The following is a 15977-nucleotide window of genomic DNA, read 5'->3' as shown; positions in this document are numbered from 1 at the left end:
ATGGCTGAACCAGGTTCTCAGTGACAATCAGCGCCGACCCTCTCTACGACTGACGGCGTAAACGCCCAATCGGAGCGCGAGTTGTTACGCCCAGTACCCAATCACATCACAGCACACAGGAGCTTTGTGGAGAAGTACAGTAGTTTGCTGTCATCCAGATCAACAAGCCACTATTTTGGAAGCAGTTTGATAAACAGGCACTGTTCCTCAGTTGGTGTCAGTCGCTATCTGCGTTTCCAGCAGGACGTTTTACGCGCACTCAGCGATAAGCCAGCACAACACTAGCCAGCCACACAGCCCTGAACCGATAAGGTTGGACGACATTGTCAGTTGAACTTTAAGACAACTAACGTTCGCTGGTTTTTCTATAATTTCCACATCAGGCGAACGGTCTTGTTAACCGACTAGCTGACGATATTTACAACCGAGCTAGCGAGAACGCTTCATCGTTAATCTGGCAACTTGTCACGAGCGCTAAACGTTAGCCAACTTCTTCTTTTTTTTTTTTTTTTTACCAAACAGAGCAATACTACTCGGCTTGTTGTTGTTTTTTATGACAAGCAAGCCCTTTTTCTCAACCAACCGTTTATTTACTCGAAGAACTTTATTTAAAAAAACGTTGTTTTTTAAAAACCAAACTGACGCTATTTGCTTAATAAAGAGGCCAAAGCAACATTAGCTACTGAAGAAGTGTCAGCCTCAGCTAACACCAAACCCTTAACGTCAACCATTTCTAACAACCATTAAGGAAGAGGTCAGTCCTGCGTAAACTGATTGGTGCTGTATTCAGGACATTTAACTTGTAAATAGCCCGTTTGTTACCCTTTAACGGTCGCTCTCACCTTTTTTCTTTCTTTTTTTTTTAAAAGAGGAAAAAAAGCTCAACTGTCAGAATAGCCACCTGAGAAGAAGGGACCTAAGGCACGTTGTGTAGAGCCACAGAATCCCTCATCGGATTGTTATATTATCAGTGTTATTCTAGAAAATGGCGGCGATCGGAATGGTGCAGATGTTGATCGAAGCAGCAGAGTACCTCGAGCGCAGGGAACGAGGTAAAGTGTATTGTCTTCTACTGTCTGTTTTTTTAATGAAAAATTAAAATGACAGCACTCTCCCTAAATCACGCTAATTAATACACTTGACATTTTTTTATCTATTTTAAAATCCTGTTGCTGTCCTGTTTACAATGTGTTTTACATTAAGTAACGTTAATCGAGTAACGTTGTCAAAATAGGTGTTCAAAAATATTACTATTGAGACATTTGGGGATGTTGTGCAAACGCATGCATTTCCCCTCTTTGGTAATTACTAAAAGAATGAATGCATATGTGGCAGATGCAGTCAGATGAGCAGGCATACTTTGTTTTCATGCAGGCCCCTCCTTTCCCTCTGTTGTGGTTTGCTAGTGGGGTTTATTCCAGTTCAAGATGACATCATTGTCCAGGCTGAGGGGAGAACATACTGTATAAAGATACTGCATGGAATCCATCCATTGCATCCCTGCACTTAAGCACAAAACACTGCTACTGAATTCCAAAAGACTCAGGATCAAATGTGGCCCATTTGGCAACCGTTCTATTTTGGCTTCTTTTCACTGGCTATATTTTGTATTGCCAGATATCTGGACATGTGACCACCATGTTGTTTGTTTGTTTGCTTGCAGAAGCCGAACACGGCTATGCCTCCATTCCACCCTTCATCAGCAGCCAAGAGAGGGAAAGCTTGAAAAGGAAAAGCAAAAGCAAGAAAAACACAAGTAGCAGGTAAAGGCATAGCAGCTCCTTGTGGCCAGAATATATACACTGTATATGTTCAGCACTGCAACAAGGCGCTCATAATACCCCATCTTCAAGTGTGTCTCCACAGCAACGTTAATTCATTGTTTACTGGATTGGTTTTAGATTTTGACAATGCACACTTATAATGTGCCCTTTGTAGTGACAAAATCATGAATTAGGACATTTAACATCATTTTGTTTAGCTTTTCTTTTTTTTTTTGGTGCTGCAATTAGATATATTTCAAACTAGAGTAAAATTACATTCATCTAACTGCCGTTTTTTGGTGTCTGCCACTACAGAAAAAGGCACCTGATAATACACGATGTGGCAGCATGTGTGAGTCTATTGGGTTTGAATCAGATTCAGATTCAACTTTATTGTCATTACACAGAGTACAGGTACTGAGGCAACACAATGTTGGTTAGCATCTGACCAGAGCAGTGCAGTATATATGGCCTTGTTTTGACTACCCCTTGTCTTCAAAGCACATGAGTGACAGCAGCAAACATCAGTATGTCCTAAAGCGAATGGCCACTCAATAAGGCAAACTGGGTCAGTCAAGGTGACTGCAGAAGACATTTCACAGAGGGAGAATGGTCGGACAGCGCCAGTCAATAGACACTACTGCACACACACAGAATTCTATCAATCAATCATATTGGGACAGATTTATGTTGCATGCACATTCCACAAATCAATGTGCACTTTGGGTTTCATGAAATTGTGTTCGGGAAACTCGTTTGAACACACAGCTTTTGACTGCATCGATTGTTTCGGTGGAGAGGTTAAAGAAGCTCCATCGAAGGCAGCACTAGTGGAACCATATTCTATAGGACCTACAAGATTTGAGTGTTTGTATATGTGTTGTTAATTTAGTATTGCCCGTGGATACCTTGTTAATGACAGGTCACAACAACGGCGTGGTGCGGTCTGGGAGTTGTCCGTGTTTTCGTCTGATGACTTTAACAGTTTTCAGTTCATAAAAGTTAATTGTAACATTTTGGTCGCCTAAAATATCTTCTTTAGGGTTCAGTTGTACTCGGCTCTACCCTCTCTGGTTCACTTCTGGTTCCAAAAAAACAAGATGGCGCCAGCCAGCCAAACTCAAGGCTTTAAAACTGCATTCAACAAACCAATGGGTGTTGTGAAAGTGACTACATCCACTTCTTAACACCGTCTTTGACGTTCAACCCACTCAGTTTGATTGTATACTTTTGAGGTATGTCGGCTATGAGGGCCCACTATACATCATCAACCTCCACTGGAATGAATGCAGAACACACGAGAGAAGGATATAAATAGGTTTATATACATAGGCCCCTTACCTTGTGAAACCCAATGTATGTATCCAGCTGAAATAGATGCAACCATGTACGTGAATTTTTTAATTTCTGAAACCGAATCTCTGGCATAAAAAATGCCCACTTCATGCAGTGATTGACCAGGCGTGGAGAGGTGAGAGAGTGAGCAGGATTGGACAGACGCACGAACAAGGGCAACATCATTAATGTCCTCAATGAGTTACTGTCCAAACATGTGCACTTGAACTATCACACCTTGTCCCCATCTGTGATGGCAGGCCAATACACGTTGTTGGACTTCTATATCTGACCTAAAGCATCCAATTTACAGAGCACAGGATGTGAAGCATGTCAATTGTGTTCATGTATATGCATGTTACCCCTCATAACCCAATGTACATATGCAGCTATATTATCGGCAGATCTAAAGTTAGAAGACTGCTATATACAGACGCTTGAGTATTCCATACCATCATACACGCTACTGCTTAATAAGTTCATCATTTTTTTCAATTCGTTTTTTAGTTCGTACAATTTTTAACAACATAGTGAATAGCGTCCGTCAGTTCCCAGTGTCAAACGCAAAGTCTTTAAATGTCTTGTTTTTACCAACTGTCCAAAACCGAAAGATATAAACTCACATTAGTGCAGCTACAACCGGAGCATGTCAAATGAATGATTATTAGATTAATCGACTAATCGTCATCTGCCAAAAGATTTAAGAATTCAGAATAATGACCTGTATTTCATTGTATAATTGCGTACATGTGTAAATACTGCTCTTTTAAAAGGAACATGTTGCTATTCAATTATTCGGTCTAGCCTGTTGGTCAAGAGTTTATCCGTTCAGCTTAATTTAGTCAATTGAGTGCAGCAGGATTAAGTCATAAAACCTGTATATGATTCAGCACATTATGACTTTCGGTTCCTGCGTCGCAATGGTTGCCTGAAATCGTGTTTGTGTTTAACACAAGATATTTTAAATGTATGTCCTACAACCCATAATAATATAACACTAAATACCCCTCTTGTGAAGCTTCTAAATGAGACTACAAAACGACTAGTCTGCCTTTATCTTCGTGTTGGTGACATGAAGTCATGCTACGTCATAAACGTTGTTTACCTCAGAGCTTATTTTCTACATTAATCCAAAAGCCAATGGAAAAATCCCATTGGCTTTTTAAAGAGGCAACCAGTGCGCGGTTAACTTCCAGTTTGGCCTCCAAAAATGCGTCATCCCTGCAGCTCTCTTATGACGGTGACACGTCTGTAGAGTATAAAAGGTGCATGATGAGGACTACTGCAAGAACACACCTGCCTCCAGCTCAGAACATGTCCTCACATGTCACACTACACTTTTAGACCTGCCGTGTGGAGGAAATGTGTGACTAGCTTTGTATGTCAAGTAGACTACGAGCTGCTGCAGGTTTGTCCCCCAGCCATTAGATCTTTTTAGCTCATCAGCCCTTTTACCATTTTATTTGTTTACAAGTTTATGTTAACCAGCTCCTTCTATGATCATGTATAAGCTTTCAATCAGCTATTGCTCATTACTATTCAAAGGCAACTGAGCCACACTTGTTATTAATAAGGGGCTTCTGCTCAGCTTGGATTATTTGATATGGTCTGTCGTGAAGTTGGCTCTTGATCATTAATAGGCAGATCAGTACTGGCTGAATGAATTTGCCTCTTTGGGGGGCAGGGGGGATTTCTGACAGACGAGAGATGACCATTAATTGATCAGGCATGATAAGTTATTTTGTTGCGTTTGAGACTTGGTGAAATGTAGGGCAGGCAGCCATGTATATGTACAGTATATATGCATATATGTATGTCACCCCAGTATGAACAAGCTCCTCCAGTTTCTGTTGTGTGAGTAGTGGGGGAAGGGAGTCACTGTGGTTCTGGCGTGTATGTGTTCATGTGTGTCAGTAGTAGTGACTCTCCCATCCCCCTCATCTCTCTCTCTTTCTCTCTCTCTCTCTCCCACTTGCATTTTCTCTCTCTTCTCACCTCCTCCATCCCTCTGTGTCTTTCCTGCTCTGTTCTCTCCCTTGGCAAGCGGTGGAGAGCACCGGCTTCTCCATTACATGGGTCCTCCCCCACCCTCCACACACAACACTGTGCAGCAAAAGTGCTCTATGATGTTGCCATCCATGTTGAGCAGGCGAACCCTCCATACTCACCACCCTGCGCTCATGCAAATGGTAGATTCATGTAGAATACGCTACTATTCAGTTCTCCAGTTAGAATCTGATAATCTCAAACTTTCTCTATCGAGGACCCCGAAGAGATAATGGCACACAGACCCCATCTAGTAGGACTACGTCCGGGGATCTGTCACGGAAGATTGAATGTCAACACTGTATGTGGAGTTTAAAGACTCACACTTATTATTAGAATGGGCATTCATCGTCTTCACTAGTCGGTACCAAGTGACACAACCCATCACTGTCATTTTCAAGAGGCACGGAAGCTGCGATCGTAGCTGCCAGGAGTAGTTTAAAAATTATTGAAGAGTAGATTCAGAGGGACCAGACTGACTTTTGAACCCTCTCGAAAGGAAATGCGGCTTTCATACAACCGTTGTCTTATTTTTGCAGTTTTGGACATCAAACCTGTCTTTAATATTAACTTTAGAGCACTGTGTTGATATAGAACTAGAGCAGGGCCGGAGGTGGGGACGTGTCCCAGAGCCTGAAATGTAGCCTGAATTAGTGGGATCATTTCCCTGCTAGCACTGTTATGTCACCAGCGGCTGTCTGCCCAGCACAGGAATGCTCACTGGCCCGAGGGGGGCGAGTGAGATAGAGAGCATCCAAAGCTGAAACAAGATGATACCCCACACCATACACACACACACACACGGGCATGACACCCATTGCGCTTCAGTGGTTGCAATATTGGAAGACATTATTTGTGAGCTTAGTCCTGACAGTAAGTTGTCAAACATTGAGGTGAATCAACGTGTGTGTGAGTGTCCTCTGGGGATCTTGGCCATGGCATGGGGGCCGCGTGGAGACCAGCAGAGCTGAAGGTGCAGACAGGCTATTTTGGGACCTGGGGTGGGTGGATCAGGAGGTCAGGTGGAGGTTGATGAGGGTTCGGGAATGCTGAGGGGATCTCTGCCTTTTCCACTGCCGGCTCAGCGGCAGACCAACTCTGTTCTTCCATTCTGTCTTCGTACCTTCAGGTGGAATAACGGCGTAAGTCCTGCCTGTTGAGCAGGCTGTTAGAAACAGGGCTACTGCAATGCAGAAGTCAATCTGGCCGCTAGCACACGTCCATCTCGCAGTTTACCTTCAGCACTCCCCACCACCGCCTCTTTCAGTATACGACATGCACAGTGGATAATCGGGCAATTTGAGGGGGCACAGTCCCTCGCTTCTGTTGCTAGTTACTGTTACTATGTTTACCCCTGGCCTCTTTATTACGTATTTAAGTGTGGTCCTTAAATAAGCCCACATCTCCTCCATAGAACAAGCCACAGGCATCAGAATGCTCAGCCTGCTTTTCTTAGAATCTCATTTTGTCTGCCGTTCTGACTGCTCAAAAACTCCCACATAGCCTTTTCTGCCTCTCTCACTCGCCCGCTGTAAGGCCTTGGACGGCGATGATGGCACACAAAGTGGAAACCTTACCCTGTTAAGCAGTGTCCTTGTTAGTATGTGTGGTTTCTCATATGTGTTTTATCTCCACAGGTCTACACACAATGAAATGGAAAAGAACAGGTATGTAAAAATGTCCTGTTTGTGCTTATTTTTGAAATTGTTGCTGTTCCTCTCTTACCATGAAACGTGTCTCTAAATGGGTTGATTTTACCCAGAATTAGAATTAAGAGAGAATACATTATTTTAATTTTGGTTCTCAGTATAATCGAGCCATAATTAAATGTTTAAAAGGAAACTGAAAAAGCCAGATGGATATTGAAATTGATATGGGGTCAACATTTTAAATGTGTCCAATACTGCTTTATGAATTAATGACAATCCTTAGCTGTAGTCCGTGTCGCTAATTAGCAGATGTTCGCATGTTAACATGTTACATGTCGGTATTAGCATTTAGCTCAAAACACCACGTGTCAAAGTACAGCCTCACAGAAATCAAACTGCTGTTACTTTTTCGGAGTTCCTCAGGGACATTTTAGGCCAGAAAGCTGATATGTAGTTATCAATTAAATGATTTGGTCCCTGTCAGTCTCAGTGCTTCCATCCTGCCTGTGTTAGTTGACCCAGACCAGCAGCCCAGTAGACAGACTGAATAATGTATGGCACGGAGGCCTCTGCCTGGGACTTAGCCTTCTGCATGAGTATGCATGAGCGTGTGTGTGGAGACACCTGCAGTAAGTCAAAATGACGACCACAGCCCGTCGTATTACACTTGAGAACATTCATAGCCTTTAGCCAGTTTCTCCCACCAATAGCTTGATGATAGAAAGCCATAATAGGTAGGCAGAGAGTAAATTACTCATGGCAAAGCCAGAGGAGTGCAACGAGACCCATCCCCTCCCTGGCAATATTGCCTCCAGTGAAAGCTCCATACACACATTCAAAGTCCTAATTTGTACAACTCCCCCCTCCCCTTATGTTGTTGCACACTGAACAAAGAGCGTGCACATGTTTACATCCGCGTAACACGACTCGAGCCACCACAACGCCTTGTTTGCCTTCCTCCCAGCTGGTCATGAGCAGCTACTGTTGGGGGGTCAGAGGGTGAGGGCGAGAGCGAGAGCGAGGACAGTGGGGTGATTTACTGCTGGACCAGTCGTGAGCATTTAAAAAGGACACAAGCGCGAAATTAGGTCAGAGAAGAGTTCAGAGGAAGCTTCTGGCCTTCGGCTGCACACACAAGCCTGTAGCTCCACACAAACCTCACCTGAACCAGAATAACCTGTTGGTGGTATAACGTTGCGTGTTGATAGAGTTTTTATATCACTCAGACATTATGTGACCGTTGCTTTTTCCTGAGTCTGCTGCTCGGCAGGGTTGTTTAACGAACATTAGCTCGCCCTGCTGATTATGTTAGAATAACACTGTCGAGGGCATTTCAGTGTTATGTAATGGCAGTCCTCATGCCCTTTGGACTGAGTCAGCTGAGAAACGGGCACTTCGTTTCAGAAGCTGAACACTGCACAACAGCTGTTTTGTATGCGTTTGGGATTGAAGGCTACACTTGCCGAGAGGGCGACGATGGACTGGCTTTCTGGAGCACTGGGCGTTTTCCCAATGCGTTGCTTATCAACTGGGGCCGATGCTATGCTAAATATACAAATGTTATGAATAACAATAACCAAGTGCTGTGTGCTACCAGCCAATTACCTTTGAGCCAGTTAATTCCAAAGCTTTGTTCATACTGGCGCGTGGCACCGCAGCATGAACCAAGGCGTTTACGCTCAACGCTGTTAGTGTTTGTCCGAGACGCCAGATGGCGTGCAAAAGTAAATCTATGAAAAATGCAGAAGACAATGAGTACAACCGTCAAAAGGCCATAAACCTCATCATATCAATATCATATCTCAAATTCATGGACTACGTTGTCACCTTTATACTAGCTCTGTAAAGAAAGAAGTCTTGTATTATACAGAAAAACATTTTGATAGCGTTTGATTCGTGATCCTTGCACCAGTTTCACTATGGCGAGTATGAACTATGCCTTATGTTACCTTGGCCTTGCCCCTTTTCACATCTCCGGTGACATTCAGAGAAGGCATAATGAGTCGTTGATCGCAGCTTCGTGAGTCTGACAGCAGCAGAGAGGTGAGAGCAGCCAATTAAGCTACCTGAGCGTAGAATGCAGTCGCTCTCCCTCTCCGTGCGTGTTGTTATCCGAGCTTCTCTTTGCTTTGTTGACATCGCCGGGCCGGCCATGCATCCTCGTAGTGCATGTGAGCGTGCTCCACTGGTTTGCTCACAGCCCTCGAAAAACCTCTTAAAAACAATTACAGCTGATGACGATGCACCGACCGGCGGCGTCATCGTGGCAGCGTCGCATCCACCTTTATGTTGCCCCATCAGGTACACGCTGTTAGCTCCGTCTGCACTATTAGAGCCGTTAGCACCGTTGGCTATGACCGTCAGCATGTTGGCAATCGAAATGCTACCAATCTCTTTTAAATAAATTAGGAGATGATCCACCAATTTAAACCATTTTCTTGGTCAATGATTTAATGAAGGAACTAAACCTACAACATGATAAATATTGGTTGGTTGTTTATTGAAAATGCTGTATTGTCCAATTATTGTTTACATTAAGTGTAGCATGGGTTGTGTGGGTGGACTTGTAATTGGGTTTTGGTGGGTTTTTCATTCCCAGTCCGTTCCTGGCAAAGGATGAGAATATATTTGAGCGTGTCCTCTGCCCACAGTGAAATCAGTCTTACCCTCATTCCATGTGTAAAGTCTTTCCGGCTGTGACGCTCACATCAGGATTACTTGCAGCAGACAATAAATGAACAGCTTATTCAGCCAGCCCTCGGCTGCCAAACAAACATTTTTTTTATAAACTCGCTCTCAGGAAGAGTCTGACGTACACACGCCCACTCGCTCAGGCACACACGGGCATACAGACACGTACGCACTTTGCCGAGGCTGGAGCTGGAGGTGTGTGTTGTGTAACAGCGGGTCAAGCGGTCGCAAACACCCACCTGACCGTAGCAACTGCCAAGGCTGCCAACTTAGAGCGGCTGTGAGCTGTGTTATAGGACAGCTGACATTAATAGTGAGTTCAGATCTGAAAATATGTCAGTCAGTTGGATTTCAGCACATTTGAGGACACGTGAGGATTTACACTGTTTCTCAGAAATCCTTGCATCATTATGTAGTAATGTTGCAATGCAGAAAAAGCAAACCGGAGAGTCTCCTGACTTCTACATGTGCAAATCATTTAGTCACGACCGCGCATACGAATGAGGAACTGGAGCATCAAACTCAAAGTACAGCAAAAGGCTGATGATACAATGGATTTTTTAAAACAAAGTCATGACATGTGAAACATGAATGTTTGTACCAAAAATGACCATTGCAATTAATTTCTATTTATTGCGACTGCTCTAGTAATCCGTTTAATGCAGACTTGCAACAATTGCAAATCATGTATAAAAAAAAAAAAAATATATATATATATATATAATTTTTTTTTTTTTTGTTTGTTTTTTTTGTTGCTTTCAACCACATCTCATTGTCATCATGAGCGGGTGGAGTTGTCATGATGAGACGGCTCAGTTGGCATCATGCCACAAAAGCTCAATACACTAAAGTCACTTAATACAACTGGGATGACGACCATGAGATGTGGTTGAAAGCTCCAGAAAAAAGTTGTGGACTGGAAGTCGACCGTGAGTTAGTTACTTATTATTTATTGTCGAACTACCATTTCCAAGGCCAAGAATAAACTTGGATTTGTAGACTCAACAAATCACATGCTTGTGTGTAACAGACTAGAAAAAAAGTAAATCATGTGTGACAGTTTCTCTCTCTTTGTTTCTTCTCTTCTGTCTTCAGGCGGGCAAATCTAAGGCTGTGTTTGGAGCGCTTGAAATCGCTCGTTCCATTAGGAGCAGATGCTAACCGGCACACCACCCTCAGCCTGCTGATGAAGGCCAAAGATCATATCAGGGTGTGTGTGTGTGTGTGTGTGTGTGTGTGTGTGTGTGTGTTCATGTGTGTGTTTGGTTCCTACACAATCAATGCAAAGAGGCAAAGCAAGTTTAGCTATGTAGCCCATCCCATTGCAACTCAAGTTGCTTTACATATTGAAGTTTAAAAAAAAGACACGGGTAAGGAGAAATAATATGGCATAAAACCCTTTTACATTAAGAAGTTTAAATAAACGGGTAAGAAGGATAAAGGGTATAAAATAAAAAATACAATAAAAGTAAAAACTTTAAAAAGACAAATCTAACAATTTCCATTAAAAGGTAGGCATCAACTGAAAAGTATTTAGTTTAAAAGTAGTTTCAGTTGGTGCAAATCTTTTTTGGTCAAGGTTTTTATATAATAACTAAATGCACCGTCACCATGTTTGGTTCTGACTCTGGGAACAGTTCGCTGGCCAAGTAAGTCAGAAATGTATTAAGACTTTGAGCCATTTAATGATTTAGGGACAAGATTTGTACGTTTGTTTTTACTTCAAAGAAATGGAATCAATAGGAGCCTCCACTTGTATTATGTTGTCTTTAGCACTGAATACAATGATCTCAGGGTTGCCATTATTTAATGGAACATTCTGGTTCATGCAACCATTTAGTTGGGCAATGCATTGATGCATCAAGTCTATTAGAGCATCGTTAGTCAGTGAACATTCACAATTGTGATAACAGTGTTGTTTTGCATGATTCTGCCTAACACACACAGAGCAACAGTTTTGACAGTTTCTCCTTGTGTTGTTTTCTCGTCCCACCCTGCAGAGGTTGGAGGAGAGCGATAGGAGAGCTCAGCACACTGTGGAGCAGCTACAGCGGGAGCGGAGACACCTGAGGAGGCGTCTGGAGCAGCTCGGGGTGGAGAGGACCCGCATGGACAGTACCGGCTCCACTGTGTCCGACAAGTTCGACTCTGACCAAGGTACACACACATAATGCACTCACTGCTCAGAGCCTCCTATGATATCAAAGTTTGGTTTGAAGCTAAAAAAAACAGTCATTTATCTTGTTGTTAACCGCTATCCTCCTTATTTTGCAAAATACTACTGAATACTGTGATCTAATAGTACTGTGACCTCTAGTCAAAGTCGAAGCTTTATAAATGTGATAAACAAACTTGCTTTACTTTAAAACAATATCAATTACAAATGTTATTGTCAGGATTTGAGAGATGATTAATGAATCAGGATATGATCCCTTAATCACAATGATGTGTCTTTGAGGATTTTAAGCCTGCTTAACTAACTAATCTGAGTCTAAATCACTTAACAAAGTGATCAGCTGTAGTCTACAATAGGGCCGTCAATGTTTTGTATGTATGAACAATGGAAGTTAGATTAAGGTATCAAACACAGGGGAGCAAAGCAAAACACAATATCTTGACTAACAGAGATGGACTGTAGGCGCATACAGTATCATGAACGCATGTACGTGCAGATGTAAGTTATGCAATTAGCTTCGGCCTACTGCTGCTGCCAGTACAGGGTTCTTTGTGTTTGCAGTTCACCAGTTCACCAGTACAGCTGCTCGAACAAATGACGAGAATATTCAACTATCTTTCTATCTATTACAATGTGTGCGGTTCCTTTGCTCCAACAGAGGACCTGGATGTGGATGTGGAGGGGACGGACTACCTGCTGGGTGACCTGGAGTGGAGCACCAGCAGTGTGAGCGACTCGGGGGACGAGCGAGGCAGCCTGCGCAGCAGCTGCAGCGACGAGGGCTACTCCAGCGCCAGCCTGCTGCTCCTGCAGGACTCTCAGGAGAAGGCCAAGCAGTTAGGCTGCAGCCTATAGACGGCACTGGTCACTGACCCAACTCCAGCCTCCCCAACCCCCCACCCCCTAGATTGCCTCACCACTCCCAAATCTCGCTCAGACCTCACCATCTCCCCTCCCTCCCCTACTCGCTCCATACATGCCAGGACTGACCAAGTCTGAGGCCTCTAGTCCAGCAGGACCTCTGCAGACTTCAGCACCTCCAAGACACCCGCCCACAATCCAGCCCATCGTCAGCGGTCAGTCTTTAGGGTGTCACCCAATCTGCTCGGCGCCAATCAAACGAGTGGGATTTTAAAGACACTCCACCCCTCCGTCTCTCCGTCCATTCATCAGAAACACAACTTTCAGCCAGAGAATGTTACCACACAATATCCCACTGCCTCGTTTTCTACGCCTCAAGAGCCATGGGAAGCACTTATGAGATTTCACCCCAACGTCACACACACTTAGACACACATGCACCCCTCTATCCCTCCAGCGAGACAGAGTCCTCCCAAAGGTGTAACACTGACATGATGTCGGGCTTTTTTTCTGCCCTGCTCACCGGTAAACCATCTGTGCATGGTACTTTGCACTTATGATTGCTTTTGTAAACAAAACTATTCTTCTTTTTTTTTCTTCCCAAATGCTGTCTCTGAAAAACGTAAAGCCCCCCCCCCACTCGAGTATAACGATGTATTGTGTTGGACTGTTTGTGCCGGCAGCAATACGTCCCTTGGTACCCGGGCATTGGCAGGCTCGTAACTCACTACCCTGTAATCTGTCCACCTGCCATTCAGAGGTACAAAAGTAACACCAAAACAAAAGAAATGTGTGCAGCATGAGATTGTGAAGGGGCCGGGGTATAAAGGACGGTTTTAGGGGTGGGTTTGATGTTTTCTGCCTCTCTCTGATGACTGTGGCGTTTTTACAGCATCCTTTAATCGTAACTGTGTGTATGTCAAGTAGGTCACGAGCAGGTTTGGAAACTTTTTAACCCCAGCCTTCAGGCTGAACGCTGGTATATCTTGGCAGGGGCTGGGACATTTGTGTGCACTACTTCATCGCTGCCCCGTTCACCAGGTATTAATAGGAAGGGAAGAGCATATCCACTGAGAGCAGTCGAGAGACTGGAGCACATTCCATAATGACGAGAGGCAGGTAAGATTGAGAGCATCATTTTTTTGCAAGGAGAGGTTCCTGCCAATTATTTATGAAGGGAGAGTACAGTTTGAGACCAGCCGAATCAGCCTGAAAAAGAGCAGGCGTTGACTTTTCTGTGTGAGCACACACACTGTTCACATATGAAAAGCACTAAAATGTAAAAAAAAAACAGATTTTCCCTCTTTTGCTTTGCCTACTTAGCTATTTATTGTTTCTGCAAAAATGTTAATGTAAATAGTTTACAGAAATATCTCTATGTCTATCAACAAATGTATTTATTAGATATACTAGATATATATATGAATATATAGAACTATATTTAATTAGTCATAGCTTATGGTCTTCTTGTGAGGTTTATTGAGAGTTTATAATGTGTAGTTTGTTTGCACAGCCTAGTCAACCCATAGAGTATTTATAAATGTCTCTTGTGCCTCGAGGCTTTTGTGTCGAAAATGAAATGTTTTCTCTGTGGTTGATCATAATTTTGTTGCTGTTTTCAAAGCTCTCTTTCCCCTTTTTAAATATGGGAATAAAAGGAAGGAAAAAAAAATCAGAATAATTTATAAAAACTTAAATTAAAAAGTATAAAAATGAGAGGAGCTGGTGGCCAGGTTAAGCGGTGGTGACGATTCCTCTGGCAAAGCTGTTTGCACATCTCCGTGCCTCGGAACCTCAAACAAAATGGCTGCTCCGCCTCGTGAGGATTTAGCGTTTTGTTTGGTTCAAAATCATCACAGGCAGGGAGAGGATTGCAGCTTTTCGAATGTAGATGTCCTCCACCCTGCAGTGTAGCAACACAGTGCCAATGGGACGTCCCTGCTCTCCACCGCTTGCAAATCTCAGCGAAAGCATGAAGATGAATAGGAAAAAAAAAATAGATCTAGGAATGTTTAGTGTTTTGATTGTGGAATGCTGCTGTTTTTTTTTTTTTTGTCAAATTGAAACTTTTTCAAAAACGGAGAGGTGCTGTGTAGCCACGTTAAAAGGAGGACGGACTAAAGGGGACATGTAATGAAAATAAGGTGCGAGTGGGCAGTTGTGTTCACTGAAAGGCCATCTGTGTGTGCATGTGTACAGTGTGTGTGTGTTTCGTCACTGTCTTCAGAGAGAAATATTTGGGGTGGTTGAGGGCGGGTGGTTTTTAAAAAAGAAAGAAAAGAAAATAGTAAGGATACATTTCTGTTCTGGTTCTTTGTTCATTTGTTTACTAGTTAAATGCAAAAAAGTCCACTTTACAAAGACTTCATGTATTAACCTTTTAAGCATTAATGTCTGTCTATGGGAGTCTACTGTTTTCTCCTATTTTCCATCTCTGTGTGTGTGTATGTGTGTGTGTGTGCGTGCGTGTGCATCCATGGTGCAGGCGAGGCAGGTGTGCGTGGTGGAGCAGTGTATGCGTCAACGATCACCTGCATACTGTTGCTCTTCACCTCCACCCTTCCTCCCCTGGTGCTCTCTGCATCTGCCTTTTTTAAAGAGGCAGGTGTGGAATATCTCAAAGAACAAGACTACAGTCAGACCAGTTGTTTAAGCTACAGGTTTCAGCTTCAGGGGGAACATGTGTTCATGTGTATCAAGTGGCTGATGATGCCTTAAAAACAGACACAACCTAACAGAAGTATACAATAAGTATGAGTATATATGATATGTACCGACATGTATCACAAGGGCCATTCCTTTTCATTGTGACCGTCACAGGCGTGGTGCTTTCATGCGTTGCGCACACACACACACACACGCACACACACACACACACACACAGCAACACACACACACAGCGTCATAGCTCCATGAACATCGTTGTCGCCTGCCGCCTTTCTCCTCAGAAAGGTCAAATGTATGTTTATTGAACAATAAATTAAAGGAGGGAGTTTTGTGCACTTACTTTTTAAAAATTGGATAATTTGGACACTGTTGTCTAAAGAAATCACTTAAAATGTGGAGGAAACAAAAACCCTTTGAAAATGAATCGTGGAGCAGCAATTTGTATTTGCTATTGATATTAAAGGAATAAAACATTTGAAACCCTTCTTTACCTACCTATCACCTTGTTATTGTCTTGATGCGTGGTTCACGTCACAAAAGCCTGCAAGGCAATTGTATTTTGGGAGAAAATTAAGGTTTTAACCAGGGAACCCAACACGCCAGTGTCTCCATAGAATGAATAATATTCATGGAGAGGTTGAATAGATGGTAATAAGGAGGTTTTTGCACAACAGATGATAGACAGCCTCCACCGGGAGTTTGATCTTTGCCAGCCATCCAGTGTTTTTCAGAGTAATCTGCTGGCAAAATCCCAGGTTTTCTTGATCACAGCTATCTGACTGCGGCTCA

At 43.2% G+C, this 15977-nt stretch overlaps 1 protein-coding gene across 6 annotated transcripts; it reads left to right on the top strand.

The window, feature by feature from the left end:
• The first annotated feature begins 136 nt into the window (after nucleotides 1-136).
• Nucleotides 137-15682, top strand: mxd1 (MAX dimerization protein 1). 6 transcript variants are annotated; one of them, XM_034541773.1, is made up of 7 exons: nucleotides 137-312; nucleotides 983-1052; nucleotides 1664-1763; nucleotides 6782-6811; nucleotides 10580-10694; nucleotides 11485-11641; nucleotides 12319-15682. In XM_034541773.1, the coding sequence occupies exons 2-7, from the start codon at nucleotides 986-988 to the stop codon at nucleotides 12513-12515; spliced, it is 666 nt and encodes a 221-aa protein (XP_034397664.1). In that variant the 5' UTR covers nucleotides 137-312; nucleotides 983-985; the 3' UTR covers nucleotides 12516-15682. The 6 variants fall into 6 exon arrangements, with proteins under 6 accessions (XP_034397664.1, XP_034397663.1, XP_034397660.1 ...); XM_034541772.1 differs by having other exon boundaries at nucleotides 972-1052; XM_034541769.1 differs by having other exon boundaries at nucleotides 870-1052.
• Nucleotides 15683-15977: the final 295 nt, after the last annotated feature.

The sequence above is a fragment of the Cyclopterus lumpus genome, chromosome 9 (genome assembly GCF_009769545.1).
Source record: "Cyclopterus lumpus isolate fCycLum1 chromosome 9, fCycLum1.pri, whole genome shotgun sequence".
Classification (NCBI taxonomy): Eukaryota; Metazoa; Chordata; class Actinopteri; order Perciformes; family Cyclopteridae; genus Cyclopterus; species Cyclopterus lumpus.
Note: the sequence above shows the minus strand (reverse complement) of the source record. Positions and strands in the feature narration are given on the sequence as shown.

Coding starts and splice junctions, on each gene's coding strand:
- mxd1 (XM_034541773.1), top strand. CDS start 986: ATGGCGGCGATCGGAATGGTGCAGATGTTGATCGAAGCAGCAGAGTAC. Junction 1,764..6,781: donor AAGAAAAACACAAGTAGCAG/GTAAAGGCATAG, acceptor TTATCTCCACAG/GTCTACACACAATGAAATGG. Junction 11,642..12,318: donor CAAGTTCGACTCTGACCAAG/GTACACACACAT, acceptor TTGCTCCAACAG/AGGACCTGGATGTGGATGTG.